Consider the following 16534-nt stretch of genomic DNA (forward strand, 5'->3'; position numbering starts at 1 on the left):
AAATAAATACATTGATAATGAACATTTGATGTTTATTTTTTATTAGTTACAAAACATAAATAGAATCAACAGTTGAATTAGTTACAATTTACAGTAGTTAAATCACCAGCAACAAGTTTAGTCCACTACAGATTCTTTTCCATTTAAATATTTGGAATTTCATTATTGGTGCGGTCTCTCCGGTTTCACTTCACCAATAAGACGTCAGACTGATTTGGCTTACAGTTGTTTCAATCACTTGCACTGAATTAAAAAAAAATTAGCATCTTGTGGTACTTTCAGGTTGAAGGTTTGGTGTAAAGTTGGAGGACAGGGGAACTAAAAAAAAAAAAACGATGATCAGAAAACCAAAGCTTTCTTAACACACTGCACAACACACACTTTTACATTTTTACAACCCCTTGCAAAATACAAAAATAATGCTTTCGTTTTAAATTACATTTTGGTAACACTTCATGTTAATTTGGTAACATTTCCCAGATCAAATGGATGTTTCAGTTTTCTTTTAGACACAACAGCCTTGTTACCCACCACTGCTGTACCGAGGGTTACTGTAAGGTTTTGTCTTTTTAAAAACAGGACATACAATACTGGAAACTGAATGACCACAACCCTCTATAGACAGGGTCCCTGTTGACTTTTTTAATAATATCCACAAGCATTAGCACAATAATAAACAAAGCAAATGCCTCCTTCTCAATGCATTCTCTATACCATGTGCCCTGTACACAGTACAATCCTTCATGACAATCTGCGAAGGATTTTGTATTAAACTATACAGCAGGCTGCCTCATTCACGTTCATAATTTTTCCCAACAAGCTTTTAAAAGCACAGTCACCATCTCTACATGTTTTTGAATGTTACACATGTTACACTTTGTCTGACCAGATTCGTAAAGCACAATCCATACTTGTCTGCAGATCTGCTGTGTGTAATAAATATTATCCAATCCCCTCACTGTAAAAAATACTTTGCTGCCTTAGAATTTTTTGTTGAATCAACTCGGATTTACAAGTCATTTCAACTTACTATTATTTATCTTGAATAAAGATGAGTTGTTATAACTACAGGTGAGTTGTTATCACTCATAAATTTAAGTTGACTTTTCTCAACTATATTTTATAAGTTGTGACAACTAATTTCTGTTGACATGACTTGTAAATCTGAGTTGATTTTACAAAAAATTTTAAGGCAGCAAAGTTTTTTTTACAGTGCTGTTGGGCTTCAGAATGGTTTAACTGAAATAACATCACTGCATGACAGAGTTAGCTGCTGATTTTTAAAAGGTGGGCATTGATATCTCTCTATCCGGCGTAATCACATACATGAGCTTAATATGTACGAAAAACACTTTAGAAACATCAGAAATGCAGCCTAGTTCTGGAAGTTTTTTTCAATGGTAAATTTGCTTGGCAATTATGTACTGTATACATATATATATAGTGAAATCTTGAATTTGATAAGGAACACATCTTTTTGTCGGTGTTTTGCTGATGCATTGTATTCACAGAAAGAAAACTCACAGTTCACAGATCACAGTTTGGTGTGCACAGACGCACGCTCACACAGGGCTGTGCAAAATACAGAACAAGTACAAGCTGCGTTCACTTCATTTAAGCTTTTAAAACAACTGTCTAGTCTTACACTCATCACCGTGGGATTCATGTTAATATCGTAAACCTTAAAAGTATGAACTTGTGTTAAAAGAAAGGAAAATACTGCAATCATATTAGCTCATTTCATTTGAAATCAAATAAAGAACCAAAGAGTTTTTTTTAAGAATTTTAAAATGAATTAATCACTACTTGTGTTATTCTATAAAATTCTTTGCTGATCTATAACATTACTGCTATTTACCATTGTAAAATATAATACACGAGCATGCCTTGTCCGTGCACAACAGTGTTTTAACCGCTCCCATAGCTATGATGATGGTCGCAAGGTTATGGTTACCATGCTTTGCATTGTAACATGCTGCTGTTGCCGCAAATGCATTTGATCTCACTGCCTGCTAAATAAGTTGTGCTCTATCGACACGAAATGGCGCTTCGCTGTTAATGTCTGGCTGTTGCTTCTGTGCGTATATATATATAAAAAATATTCTTTTAAGCTATACAGATCCACGTCACCAACAACACAGAAAAGATGAAAGATTTAAATATCAGTTACTAATTGCACTTTTAAATTTCAAATAGTCCTTTCAATTGAAGCATCGATAAATAAAAACAAACATGATCTGAAACTTCATGTCAGAAAGTTTTCTCTACATACAGTAAGGAGAGTTCAGATCCAACTGTTTTAAGTTGGATTATGAAACTTGACAGTGCGGAAACACACACAGAATATCTTTTGAATAATCCAACACAAACACGCGCACACAAATACACACACACTACATAAATTATACACCCCTATACTCACACACACACACAAACAAACATTCAACGCTTGCTACTTAATTTCTTCCTGTACAACATATTGTAAACCTACAACAATGAGCTCAATGTAAAGTCCTCCAACTTTTTATTATCATTCAGTTATCTCGTGCCCTCCTCTCCATCATCGCATGTTTACCCAAACTCACTGCTGTCCTAAAGGAAGGGTGGAGGTGGTGGGTTTAGGCTGAAGTTTGGCACTGGAAGGCAGAGAAGAGGTGCAGCAAGAAATGGAGGTGCATGTGGAGGAGACGGTTGCCGTGGTGACTGTGTCTTGATTGACAGCGGTGGAGGTCGGGGCAGCTGTAATGCTGGTGGCAGGGGGCAGCAGAGGCCCCGCTGTGGTGATGATAGAGGGGGAGATGCTTTGTGAGGGCTGAAGCTGGACCTGCTGTAGGTGCAAGTGAGGCTGGTTGTACTGCAGGGGATGATGGTGCAGGGCAGACTGCAGATGTGCATTCTGCTGGGGTAAAGAAGTGATGGGAAATTGCATCGGTGGCAGCTGTGTTTGTCCTCCAATGTAGGGAGCAGAGGCTATTGTAGACAAGGTGACTGAGACGGGAGCACTCGGAAGGTTCAAAGGTGCTGTAGAAAACCAATCAGATGCAGATGTCTGCCAGACAGAAAACATTAAATCTAATCAAGGCCAAAAGTCTGAGATGACCATAAACATCTGGGCCCGGTTGCATAAAGCACCTTAAGTTTTTCCCTTAAGTATGACACTTAAGGGGTAAATTCCCCTTAACTACTGTAAGAGAATAATTAAAGTGTTTTGCATATAATCCCTTAAATGGTTCTCTTAGGTAAAGGTAATCGTAAAGTGTTTCATGACAGCGACCCCAGTTTGTTGTTATAAAATACTATTGTTGCCATGGAGATGCAACAGAAAAAACTTAAGGGTTTTTCTGCCACCCCCTTAATTTTAAGGGAAACATAAGGGTGAACTTAAGGGAGAATTACACTTAAGGTGCTTTATGCAACCGGGCCCTGTATTTAAAGCTGGAAGCTTTAAGATTTCTATTTTTGAAAGTAAAGAAAATGCAAAACATCAATTTTTACTAGTAGCCTTCACTGAGAGCCCACTGCATATCACATAAAATAATTCAACGCAGCCAAATATGCATTTGCATGTTTCATTCATTGGATTTGTTGCACAAATGTTTTACCTCAGCAGGTTGGCCCCACCCGCCTAACTCCTGCACTTGCTGGATCTGTTTGATTTGATTTAGCGAAGGCTTGGGCTGAACGGGGAAAACGGTTTCTTTTGACCACTCATCTACAAGTTTGTGTAGATCATCTGTGAATGTGCTTGTTCTAGTGGCAGATCCCTGGACTGTAGGATTTTGGTCTGAAAACAAAATGATAGAAGTGTTGAACCAGGATGCCATTCCACAGATGGATTTTGATTGGCAGTCAGCTTACCTCTATTAGCTGTCGTTTCTGGGTTGCAGTATGAGTGAAGTCTGCTTTGTTCCCCACCCGAATAACTGCTAGATTGCTGAAGACTTCCTTTAGTGTTCGTGATTGAAGAGAATACAGTCAGATGGACAAAATTACAATGAAAACATGTGCTAGCTACTCAATTTAAAGTGATATCTCATAAAAACAAGGAAAATCCAGACACTATTTACAGATAATATACCATGTGGGTATTTTAGGGTTAACTACGATATGTTTTTCAAATGAGATTATATTTAGTCTGTCAGAGAGTGGTACCTTGATGTGTAACTCCGTTGTTGTCCATGTGAGAGTGTGGTCGGGGCCGGAGCTTGGATTTGGCGGGACGGGGTCTGCGTGGAGAGATGGCGAGGGATGTATTGTGGAGTGGGGAGGTCCGTGGGAGGGTTAGGGGTTGTCGGTGGTCTTTAAGGGAGCGAAGCTGCCTGTACAACTCCTGCAGTTCTTTGTTCTGCTGTGCTTGCAAGGACACCACCTCTTTGATGTGTCTACAAAAGAAAAAAAAAGTTCAAAACTGAAGATATAGATGACCTACAATCACAATCTATACCTTTATCCTTATTAAACCCTGAAAGGATTTATGGTAAATAATATAGTATATATTTTTATATATGTATGGCTCACATATATTCACTGAATAGGCATGTATTTACTGATTAATAATCACAATAATTACAATTCTGAGAAGACAATATATGCACATTTAAGAATAATATGCAATCAATGTTCATATTATATGCTGTTTTGTACTATTTTAAAAAATACTGTATTTTCCGGACTATAAGTTGCACTTTCATTCATAGTTTGGCTGGGTCTGCGGCTTCTAGTCAGGGGCGACTTGTAAGTCAGTATGAATTAATTTTGTCATATATGAACCAAGAGACATCATTACCATCTAAAGCCGCGAGAGTCTGCTATATGCTGCTCCTGTATTTATGTAATTCAATGGATTCAGTGATGTGGATTGACGAGCCTGCCAACATGATGCTCATTAGCTTGTTCTTATGGAGCTAGAAGAGTCTCAATAAAGATAAATGCACACACTACATTCACATATGCACACACAGGATTCATAAATACACACGCAGGATACACAAATGCACACACAAAATTTAAGAAGCACAGAAGATTCACAAATGCACACAAAAATCAGAAATGCACACAAAATTTATAAATACACAACCAATTCAGAAATGCAAACAACATTTACAAATGCACTCAAGATTCACAAATGCACAGGACAAGATTCAGAAATGTATTTCTGATGCACACACAAATATATCTTGATTAACAAACTGTTTTTGGTCTGTGAACTTTACTGCATTTGTGTGTGAATTTTGAGACTTCCCTGACTTCAAAACCATTGGCAAACCAGCTTAAAGGTCATGTGATTGGCTTATAAGTAAACAATCCCCCACGTGGGGTGCGTTCTTGTGATTGGCTAAAACAAGGGAGATATCTAATTGGTTTCAGATCATTCCCTGTTTAAAAAAAGGCAGTAAAGTTCACAGACCAAAAACAGTTTGTAAATCAAGATATATTTGTGTGTGCATCAGAAATACATTTCTGAATCTTGTCCTGTGCATTTGTGAATCTTGAGTGCATTTGTAAATGTTGTTTGCATTTCTGAATTGGTTGTGTATTTATGAATTTTGTGTGCATTTCTGAATTTTGTGTGCATTTGTGAATCTTCTGTGCTTCTTAAATTTTGTGTGTGCATTTGTGAATTTTGTGTGCATTTGTGTATCCTGCGTGTGTATTTATGAATCCTGTGTGTGCATATGTGAATGTAGTGTGTGCATTTATCTTTATTGAGACTCTTCTAGCTCCATATGTTCTGTTCATTTATCCTATTCAGCCTTACAGGTAAGTTCTGTATGCTATTGTGTATCATGTAAATAACTGTTTGTATTACGTAACGTACGGACATCTATTCAGCCTGCTGTTCTGTGTGCTATTGTTTAGTTGAATAACTTGCCTTTCCAGATTAAATGTCTGTTCTTTGTTATGGATTTTGTGAAATAATTTTCTAAATAAATGCGACGTGTAGTCCATTGCGACTTATGTTATATTTTTTCGTCTTCATAGCGCATTTTTGATTGATGCGACTTGTACTCCGGAGCGACTTATGGTCCGGAAAATACAGTAGTGCAGTTGTGCTCTCACCGTAGTTAAAGCAAAGAATGGGACATTTATAATAAATGGTTGCACACCCTATGAAAGTCCCCAAGGAATAGGGAGTGTAAGTTACCTTACAGTTAAATCATGGTGTATAAAGTAGGGAGTCAGATATTGAGATGTTAGGTGATTTTTAGGCATCTCAGCTTTATTGTTCGAACAATAAAGATTAATATTCTTGGCACCGGGAACCCGTCTGAGAGATTTTTGTTGCATAAAGAAATTGATTTACAACAACATAAAAACTAATAAAAAGCAGTACTGTTAAAGTTTAAAGGAAAACACCAACATTTTTAATATTTTACCATGTTCTTACCTCAACTTAGACAAATGAATACATACCTATCAATGCATGCACTTTTAATCTTTGTACAGTGCCTTGTGACTGTGTTAGCATTTAGCCTAGCCCCATTCATTACTTAGGATCCAAACAGGGATGAATTTAGAAGCCACCAAACACTTCCATGTTTTCCCTATTTAAAGACTGTTACATGAGTAGTTACACAAGTAAGTATAGTGGCACAAAATAAAACTTTTGTTTGGAGCCATAGGAATGAATGGGGCTAGGCTAAATGCCAACACATTCAAAAAAGCCCTGTACAGAGATTAAAAGTGCATGCATTAAAAAAAGATAGGTATGTATTAATTCATCTAAGTTGAGGTAAGAACATAGTAAAATATTGAAAAACGGTGGTGTTTTCCTTTAAACTCCAGCATCCACCCCTTCACTCACTTCTCTCTCAGCTTATGAAGCTCTTTCCTCAAATCTTCATCCTCCACCTCACTCTCATCATCACTGCTGCCCAGGCGTGAGTGAGTGTGACTCCTGGATGGGTGGCTGGATGTTGTGGTTCTCCTTTCATCTTTATCACCGTCCCTCACTTTCAGTTTCCTCCTCTCTCGCTCCAGGTCAGGTGACACGGGGGAGCTGTCTGTCAAATGTTCCTCTCTCTGTTCGGCCTGGGTGATTGAAAAGCGTCCAACCTTTCTCTGTGTGACCCCGTGGCTTGGTACATCTTGGTGTAGTGGCTCCGTGGGCTGAGACACTGGAATTACCTAAGTGAAAAAGCATCAGACAATTGTTCATTCAAAATACATTAAGTACCATTTTATTGCATTTACATACTTTACACATAACTGAGAAAGGCACCTGGAAACGTCCTGTGCGTGAGACGGGCTGGACATCTGTAGATGCCTCTGTTTCTTCCTTGATCCCCTGACAGCTGGAATTACCATCTTCTGAGAAATTGAAAAACGAGAGAGACGGAGACGAAGAAACAAACATAAAATGAAAAAAAGCACAGATACAATATTAACAAACATGAATTAGATAAAAAAAACAGTACACAAGCACATAAAGACAAACACCCAAACGACACCACAGACACAAAAGATTGCATTAATAACCACAGGACTATTTTTGATACGATCTTTGACTAATCAGCATCCATGCACGTTCATAGGGGATGATGAGAGTAAACTACACCATAGCTGACATTCAGGAACTTGAATACAGATATGATTATGTTTTGATCTCAAGCACCATGCTGAGTGGGATGGAGAATGAGTGTGGGGAGGGGTGGTGGGGAGCAGTTTTAACAGAAAATAAAACCAGTTCATGGAACAATTGTGCAATTAAAAAAACATTTAAAAGCAATAAACATGTGGTGAAATTTGCCCCCATCCATCCATCCTTCCACATTCACACAATTGCATTCATCTGCCAGTTTCTAATATCACTGTCTGGAGATTACTGTACCTCCAGCTGACTGACAGTGATACCAGTCGGCATGTGTGATGTCTGTGAATAATCTACGTCTACTGTATGTTTGAAGTGTGCATACGGATTCATTTTAGTTAATGATGAGGTCTTGATGCTTTTGTGACACACAACCATATAAACACACATATGCATGCCGAGCATGTCAGTCTGTCAGGCACATATTTTCATCTATACAAAAAAATAAAATAAATTATAAAAAAATATTAAAAGTATTAGGATATATGCTATAATATGTTAAGGCTATGTTGGGAATAGCACACAAGCATAATAAAGATCCCATGATTTCATTTTTTTTAACATACAACTGTAGTGAGGTCATACAAGAGTTTGGTTTCAAAACGCAATTAATCCATTTTGACTAATTTCGGTAAAAACGTGTTTTCTGTACAAAGAAAGCGACAAGTTGAAAACCCAAATTTTCTGTTACAAAATTTCACATAGCATCTTTAGGTAATAAAAACATTAAAAATTTAATCCATTATTTGATTTTCAAAGATTTATTATAAGAACTGATTATTTTTTCTACAAAATGCAATGAGTCCATGACGAGTTTTTTTCAAAATGCTATAAATCTATTGAATCAATATATAAATTCGCATTCATCTTTGCCATGTAATATTCATTTAGTTGACTTGTGGTTTACACTGATTAAAAAAAGAAACATTAACGGCATTAATCAAAACACTTACTTTGTCATATTAAGAACACTCTTATTGCTGCTGTTATACTTGGGACGTCGTCGCTAAACTTTTTTGACAGCGATCAGCTGTAAAATGTTTTGGTCCTGCTTGATTTTCATTGGCTACTCGTAAAATAATGAAATGTTTTTCATAAGATCCCCTGGGGTCAATGTGTTAGCATAATAGAAGCTTGATGCTGTCAGGAGAACAAGCAATTGGCATTTTTCCATCTCCCGAGTTCCTCTCACATAAGATTTTGATGGCTTACGTTTCTTTCACCTCACAGAAAACCACCACAGGTTTAGCAATGCCATTAAAGTATTTTTTGTTTTTGTTTGTTTGCTAATCACGAAGTACATAATGAGGAAAACTAGGATTCTGTGTATTCAATGTGCAGCCATTGTTGTTTTCAATGCGTGGATTGGTGCACTGTGATTTGTTAAAAAGATTTATTGCATTCTGCAAAAAAGGAGGAGTGGCGTTTATTGCGTTTTGGGAAAACAGGAAGAAAAGATGACAGAATAAAACAGCGGATATTGGATTTTATGTAAAATTAAGAATTTACTTGTTAATATTGACCTGATAGAATACTGATTTTGGTGGTAACTCTTTTTTTTTTTAAAGGCGTTTATTGCGTTTTGGAACCAAACTCTTAGATAGATGGTTTCATTGGACGTATGCGCATTATCATGATTACCCGCACGACACAAATTTAACTTCCGGTCTATGTTTGTTTAATGGTCTGGCTAGTGGCTAAACTGATTTCTGGAAAAAATATCTTTGACGAAAATAAAAATGTTTTATAAAATTGAGGGGAAATGGCAAGCATGGAGTGAAGAGGTTCGGTAACCAGGCAAGAATTTAAAGATTTGTAGCTAACATTGTATACATTCATTTTACACATTAAAGTCGCTGTGAACCGGTAATCGCAAATGACTTTACTTCCATGTTGTGACATATTTCGGAGTGAAACGGAATATCACGCAAAGAAAAATAGTAGGCGTGGCTTAAGTTTTCCACTGTGCTTTGATTGGGTATAGAAAAGTAGGCGTTTCATTCAGAAATGGAACTGGCAGCAGACGGAAAGTTTGAGGGGGCGGAGTTAACGAATGCTTCCACCCAAGCAGTCTAGCTGACGTCATCAGTTTGTAATCACACATGAATAAAAAGACATATAAACAAATCAATTGTTAATAATAAGCACTGCAATATTACAAAAAATAGAATAAGAATTATAAGTCAGTTTTGATTTTCATTAGCGTTAACGTTAGCTTAGTGTAGTAGCTGATACGCTTTAGCTATAATTTGAATTAAAGTAATTAACTCGTTATTTATTTTGCTTGTTGTCAAAAGTAACTTTACTCTAGAGGGACTCTGCTGTTAATAATTCTTTGCGGAAGTCACGTTTGGGGCGTTTGTTTATGTTGTTGCCGCTGAAACCGTCTATAGCATATACTGCACAGTATGCATTATGCAGTAAGCTAGTATACTATTTCAAACATAGCCTTAGACATGCAGAAAATACAAAATAGAACATATCCAAACTAGTCTACCCAGGTAGGAAAGAACAGAATATAATTAATAATTCTGATAGACATAAATATATGATCAGAAGAGAAATAGATGGCTTATATTTAGAAAATGCTGATAGTTTTGCTTGATATGGGATTTACTTACTTGCTAAGTCTTTAAGAACTTTTTTCACAGTAAAAACCAGATGAATTTCCCTCTTAAAAACAAGTTTGCACCTGCAACATTCTAATTATAATGAACTAAAAATGCAGGTATGATGTACGCATCTAGTTTCATACCTCTATATTTACTAAACAAACAGAAAGCGAACAGGTGCAAACTTTAGTGCGTCTCTGGTCTGTGAAATTAATGAGCAAGCCCTATACTATATTCGCAGGTTGCCTGGCTATGCGAGTCTGGGTGCAGGAAGGTGAGGGGTGGGGGCACTGCATACTGTAAGACTTGAGGTTCAGATCCAGGTGTGGCGTACAACGGTCATCCATCATCCTAGAGAGTCTTCCCTTTCTACACTCCTCTGTTCTTACCCCTGGGTATCCCATGCAGACAAAACGAAAAGAAGGCTACAACATAAACGTTAATAAACAGCCGAGCTTTTTTGTACAAACCAAAAATTAAACAAGCAAAATGCTAGTTGATGTAATGATATCAGTACAGACTACGAACATCAACAACCACATCAACATGGAGGAACTATTAGGATTAATAGAATTAATTCTAATACTCCTATTCATTCAGTATTTTTAGAAATCCTTAACTAGCAAGGTAAGAGTCAGCTACATTATTTTAACTACATGACTATATTTAAGGTCAGTGCCCAACAACCCACACCCCTCACTCGCTCTCTCTCTCTCGCGCTCTTCCCTGTGGTCACTACCTTGCTGGACTCTGGGCTTCTTGAACAAGCTGGCGGAGTGGCGCAGTTTGCACGCCCAGCTTTTGAATTTGTGAGTCCAGGATTTCTTGCTAACAGGATTTCTGATACTAGGGCATGTCAGGTTTAGGCCAAAATATCCACCTCCGTCATTGTGTTGTTGTCCAGGCCACATGGGGGCAGGCTGCTCGGAGGAGGAAGGAACCAGAAAATCTCCATGGGTGCAACTTTTGGGGAGCGAAGATGCAGCCTGGACACAACATATGAATAAGACAAGGGTAACAAATACATTGAAATACAGTATCTGTAGTTAGCTGAACTGGGATATGCATGAGAAAGTTGGTGTTAGACATTTCCAAAAATTCAGTGAGCATTTAGACACCCAATAATATATATATATATATATATATAAATGTATCCAGCCTTAAAGGATTAGTCCATTTTCTTAAAAGAAAAATCCAGATAATTTACTCACCACCATGTCATCCAAAATGTTGATGTCTTTCTTTGTTCAGTCGAAAAGAAATTATATTTTTTGAGGAAAACATTGCAGGATTTTTCTCATTTTAATGGACTTTAATAGAGCCCAACATTTAATAATTAACTCAACACTTAACTTTTTTTTCAACGGAGTTTCAAAGGGCTATAAACAATCCCAAACGAGGCATAAGGGTCTTATCTAGCAAAACGATTGTCATTTTTGACAATAAAAATAACAAATATACACTTTTAAACCACAACTTCTTGTCATGTAGATACGGTCGTGATGCGCCAGCGTGACCCCACGCAATACGTCATGACGTCAAGAGGTCACAGAGGACGAACGCGAAACTCCGCCCCAGTGTTTACAAGCGTCTTGAAAGAGGACCGTTCCTACATTGTTGTATGTCAACTGATACTAATAATGTCTTTGTGGCAGTTTATTGTTTAAAATGGTCCGCAAATGTGCGTTTTATATATGTAACACGTGACCTCCCTACGTCACTACGCATTTACGTTAGGTCGCGCTGGACCGGACCTACACGAAAAGTTGTGGTTTAAAAGTACATATTTTTTATTTTTCTTGTCAAAAATGACAATGGTTTCGCTAGATAAGACCCTTATGCCTCGTTTGGGATCGTTTAGAGTCCCTTGAAACTCCGTTGAAAAAAACTGTTAAGTGTTGAGTTAAGTATTAAATGTTGGGCTCTATTAAAGTCCATTAAAATGAGAAAAAACCTGCAATGTTTTCCTCAAAAAACATAATTTCTTCTGGACTGAACAAAGAAAGACATCAACATTTTGGATGACATGGTGGTGAGTAAATTATCTGGATTTTTCTTTTAAGAAAATGGACTATTCCTTTAATACCAATGCATACACCACTTATGCTTACTGAGGGTTCACTTGGCAAAGATGGTGATCCAGGCTCCTGTAGGGGGGTGACAAGAGAGCGGGGAGGGGATGTAGAGGAGAAGGATGAGGCAGGTTGATGTTGCACAGCATCAGAAGAGGCTGGAGCAGATGGGAGCATCTCCTCCTCACCTGCTCTCTCTTTTTCTCCATCTGGAGACGTGGAGGAAGAGCGAGGGGTAGTGGAGGAGGTGGAGTGTGGAGAGGTGTCAGATGAGGCGTCAGGAGGAGGGGAGAATGCATTAGGGAGGAGTGATTCGTCACCTCCCACTAAAGTGGAAGGTGCAGCAGATGAAGAGGTGGCGTTAGGAGCAGGGGCGGTGCCGGCTGTGGAGCCAGCTCCCAGTGTTGCTCCACTGCCACTGTGCTCCTGATACAGCAAAGTCCTTAGCTTCTCATCCAAAGTCTTTATACGGTTGTCCACAAACTCGATTTTAGGGGGGCCTTCACTGTCTGACTCGACCACTGATGAGGGCTGGGCTGGAGATGGGGTAAATGTGTGGGTAAGGGCGGGCAGAGTTGTCTCGGAAAGAGGGAGGGGTGGAAGAGAGGTGTCTGTTGAGGTTTGGGGTGGGGCAGGGTGACTGATGGTGTCCTCAACACCGGCTTCCCCCATGGACAGCTCCAATTCTGAGTGCTGCAAAGATGTTTCCTTCTGCACTGCAGTTTGTGGCATAGTTTGAGAATGTATTATATCATGTGGTACATGTGTTTGCTCAGTGGGGAGCTGCTGTGGGATCACAGGCTGAAACTGGGGATCTTGATTCTGGAAACCGTGCTGTGGGTGCATGGTCAGCTTTGTTTCTTGAGACACATATTGTTCTGTAGGAACTGCCTGTTGTGGTATTACTGTTTGCTGTTGGATCTGCTCAGTTGGCGGTTGTTGAGATTCAACTGGTACTTGTTGTTGTGGGACCTGTTGCTGCACAGACTGCTGAACTTGGTACAGCTGTGGCTCCTGGGCTGTTGGAGGACCTCCTTGCAAAGGTTGCATTAACGTCTCCACTGGCATTGCCTGTGAAAGTGTTTTTGACTGCACCATTTGCTGCTGCGGCTGAGGCATAATCTGCATCTGTTCAGTGGTGCCCATTGCTGTCTGTATTGCCTGGGTGTCTTTGAGTTGGTGAGGTGCCATGGTTTGTTTAAGTATCTCAGGCTTCTGTGAGGTTGGTATTTGGGTTTGAGCTACCAATGGATCAGTGTGGTTCACCAGTGATGCTGGTGGAGTCCTATAAACAGGCACATTAGAGGGAGTCTGTTCAGCCTCAGATATGCTCTGCCCTTTTGCTGCCATATCTCCTTGGTCTGAAGTCAAACTTGGGCATGTGGGGGCCACAACTGAAGGGAATGAAGAGGCAGAAATGCTGGAGGATGTGGCAGGGACTGAGCCTGCAGTCAAGTTAGCGGAGGAGACTTGCTCTACTGCTGGCAAGGTTGGGGGTGCTGTGTCTTTTTGGGTGGCAATGGCTGAAGCCAACATGGACGCTGGGGCAGATGCAGTAGATACGGGAGGAGATGGAGATATAGAGGAAGTTGGGGAAGAGGCTATTCCGGCAAAAGACTCGGAGCGCTGAGGGCTCTCATGATCTGATAATGCAAAACGACAAAATTGATATTCTTTAGTGGCAATAAAAAAATGTAATACTTACTTAAGTCTTACTTGTTTTTGGCACTGCAAATTTAACTGAAACCACTCAACATTAGAACTGAAAACAAACTGATTCAAGATAAGAAAGTATTCCAGATTCATTATATATATATATATATATATTTTTTAATACCTTTCTCAGTTTCTTTGGATTTGGGAACTCTGCTCTCCCCTGCAGGTGGGGGAGTGGATGCTCCCTGGCCGGGGTGCGAGTCGCGATGGCGAATTGTTTGGTTAATAAAGAATCGCCACCGACCCACTGGAGAAGACTGAGGGGCCGAATCTACTATGGTAGATAAAGAATAACACAAGAAAATATATGTTACAAATATAAGTAAAGACTTGGCTGATAAAATAATTACTTTTAAGATGAAAAGATACAATATAGTTTAGTATTACTTAATTAATTTCAAACTTTAACATGAACTTAATTCTTCAGTTGTATTTGGTGGCACACCTACCTGTTGTACTGGATGGGGTGCTCACCTGAAGCTGCTCAACTGACCCAGTCTATAAAAGGAATTCAATTAAAAACAACCAATGAATAATCTTAAAAAACAACACTGGTGTTTTAAAGGGTTACTCCACTTTTATAACAATAAAATCACAATAATTTACTCGCCCCCATGTCATCAAAGTTGTTTAGGCCTTTATTTGTTTAGTCGAGAAGAATTGACGCTTTTTTAGGAAAACATTCCAGGTTTTTTCTCATTTTAATAGACTTTATTGGACCCCAACAGTTTACAGTTTCAATGCAGTTTAAAAATTGCAGTTTCAACGCAGCTTCAAAGGATTCTAAATGATCCCAAACAAGGCATAAGGGTCTTATCTAGGGAAACTGTAGTCATTTTTGACAAGAAAAATACAAAATAAGCACTTTTAAAACACAACTTCTCGTTATGCAATTTTCTGCATTGAAACTGTAAACTGTTGAGGTCTATTAAAGTTTATTAAAGTGAGAAAAGTCCTTGAATGTTTTCCTCAAAAAACGTAATTTCTTCTTGACTGAACAAAGAAAGACATCAACATTTTGGATGACATGGGGTGAGTGAATTATCGTGATTTCTTTTTTTATTTAAGTGGAGTAATCCCTTTTTTTTAAGACATGCTTTGTGGGTTTCTTATGGAGCTAGAAGAGTCTCAATAAAGATAAATGCACACACTACATTCACATATGCACACACAGGATTCATAAATACACACGCAGGATACACAAATGCACCCAAAATTCACAAATGCACACACAAAATTTAAGAAGCACAGAAGATTCAGAAATGCACACAAAATTCAGAAATGCACACAAAATTCATAAATACACAACCAATTCAGAAATGCAAACAACATTTACAAATGCACTCAAGATTCACAAATGCACAGGACAAGATTCAGAAATGTATTTCTGATGCACACACAAATATATCTTGATTTACAAACTGTTTTTGGTCTGTGAACTTTACTGCCTTTTTTTAAACAGGGAATGATCTGAAACCAATTAGATATCTCCCTTGTTTTAGCCAATCACAAGACCTTTAAGCTGGTTTGCCAATGGTTTTGAAGTCAGGGAAGTCTCAAAATTCACACACAAATGCAGTAAAGTTCACAGACCAAAAACAGTTTGTTAATCAAGATATATTTGTGTGTGCATCAGAAATACATTTCTGAATCTTGTCCTGTGCATTTGTGAATCTTGAGTGCATTTGTAAATGTTGTTTGCATTTCTGAATTGGTTGTGTATTTATAAATTTTGTGTGCATTTCTGATTTTTGTGTGCATTTGTGAATCTTCTGTGCTTCTTAAATTTTGTGTGTGCATTTGTGAATTTTGTGTGCATTTGTGTATCCTGCGTGTGTATTTATGAATCCTGTGTGTGCATATGTGAATGTAGTGTGTGCATTTATCTTTATTGAGACTCTTCTAGCTCCATAGTTTCTGAGCTCTGGTCATTTATCAGTGAGATTGTAAAGTTGAGAATGACAGACCTGTGATTGAGTACTTAGAATTTCTTGTGCTTTCTCCACTATAGCTCTCAGATCCTCAACAAATCTCTCTTTCTCAGCCTCAAGAACAAAATCCTCCTCCACCTACACAACAGACATTGCATTTACTGATCAAGACATGCATAAAACACAGCACAATGTTATTTTATTTCTTGCTACTCTAACAGCAAATGCACAAATATCTAGCACCTAAATATATTACTTACCATATAATCTGCAATGTCCTCAGGAGCATCTCCCTCGATGTCAAACTTGAACGTGACCATCTTGTTGCTATGGGTCTCCAGCTGACACTCCACCATGTTGTCTCCCGTGTTTGAAACCTAAAGGGTGAATCAATTGCTTAATTGTATATAATAATTAATTAACCGTGATAAATGTATTTTCAATATGCATACCTGCAACATGCTGAGTTGAAAATGACTTTTTTCAGTCTTCTGACAGGACAATCTCCTCTGAGATTTGACCTTTTCTGATTTCCCATTAGCCAACACCACATCATCTCCATTGGCAGGAGCAGAGCTGGATTATTACAATATTAAAAATAGATCAAAGTTT

At 38.3% G+C, this 16534-nt stretch overlaps 1 protein-coding gene across 6 annotated transcripts in view; it reads right to left on the reverse strand.

Annotated features, from left to right (window-relative positions):
• Nucleotides 1–15: 15 nt before the first annotated feature.
• The window catches only part of wnk3 (WNK lysine deficient protein kinase 3), a 52453-nt gene continuing 35934 nt past the window's right edge, over nt 16–16534 (reverse strand). For 4 of the 6 annotated variants that reach the window (XM_065285767.2, XM_065285764.2, XM_065285765.2 and 1 more), the window contains exons 13-25: nt 16375–16498; nt 16183–16299; nt 15959–16060; nt 14441–14489; nt 14113–14265; nt 12315–13918; nt 10943–11189; nt 7223–7311; nt 6806–7128; nt 4153–4382; nt 3859–3945; nt 3603–3784; nt 16–3049 (exon numbers count right to left, since the gene is read on the reverse strand). In XM_065285767.2, the coding sequence (XP_065141839.1) occupies nt 2582–3049; nt 3603–3784; nt 3859–3945; nt 4153–4382; nt 6806–7128; nt 7223–7311; nt 10943–11189; nt 12315–13918; nt 14113–14265; nt 14441–14489; nt 15959–16060; nt 16183–16299; nt 16375–16498 (3775 nt within the window). In that variant the 3' untranslated portion in view covers nt 16–2581. The remainder of the gene's footprint in view (nt 3050–3602; nt 3785–3858; nt 3946–4152; nt 4383–6805; nt 7129–7222; nt 7312–10942; nt 11190–12314; nt 13919–14112; nt 14266–14440; nt 14490–15958; nt 16061–16182; nt 16300–16374; nt 16499–16534) is intronic. The other 2 variants (XM_065285768.2, XM_065285769.2) reach the window with 2 other exon arrangements.

This window comes from Paramisgurnus dabryanus, chromosome 21 (genome assembly GCF_030506205.2).
Source record: "Paramisgurnus dabryanus chromosome 21, PD_genome_1.1, whole genome shotgun sequence".
In the NCBI taxonomy this organism is placed as follows: domain Eukaryota; kingdom Metazoa; phylum Chordata; class Actinopteri; order Cypriniformes; family Cobitidae; genus Paramisgurnus; species Paramisgurnus dabryanus.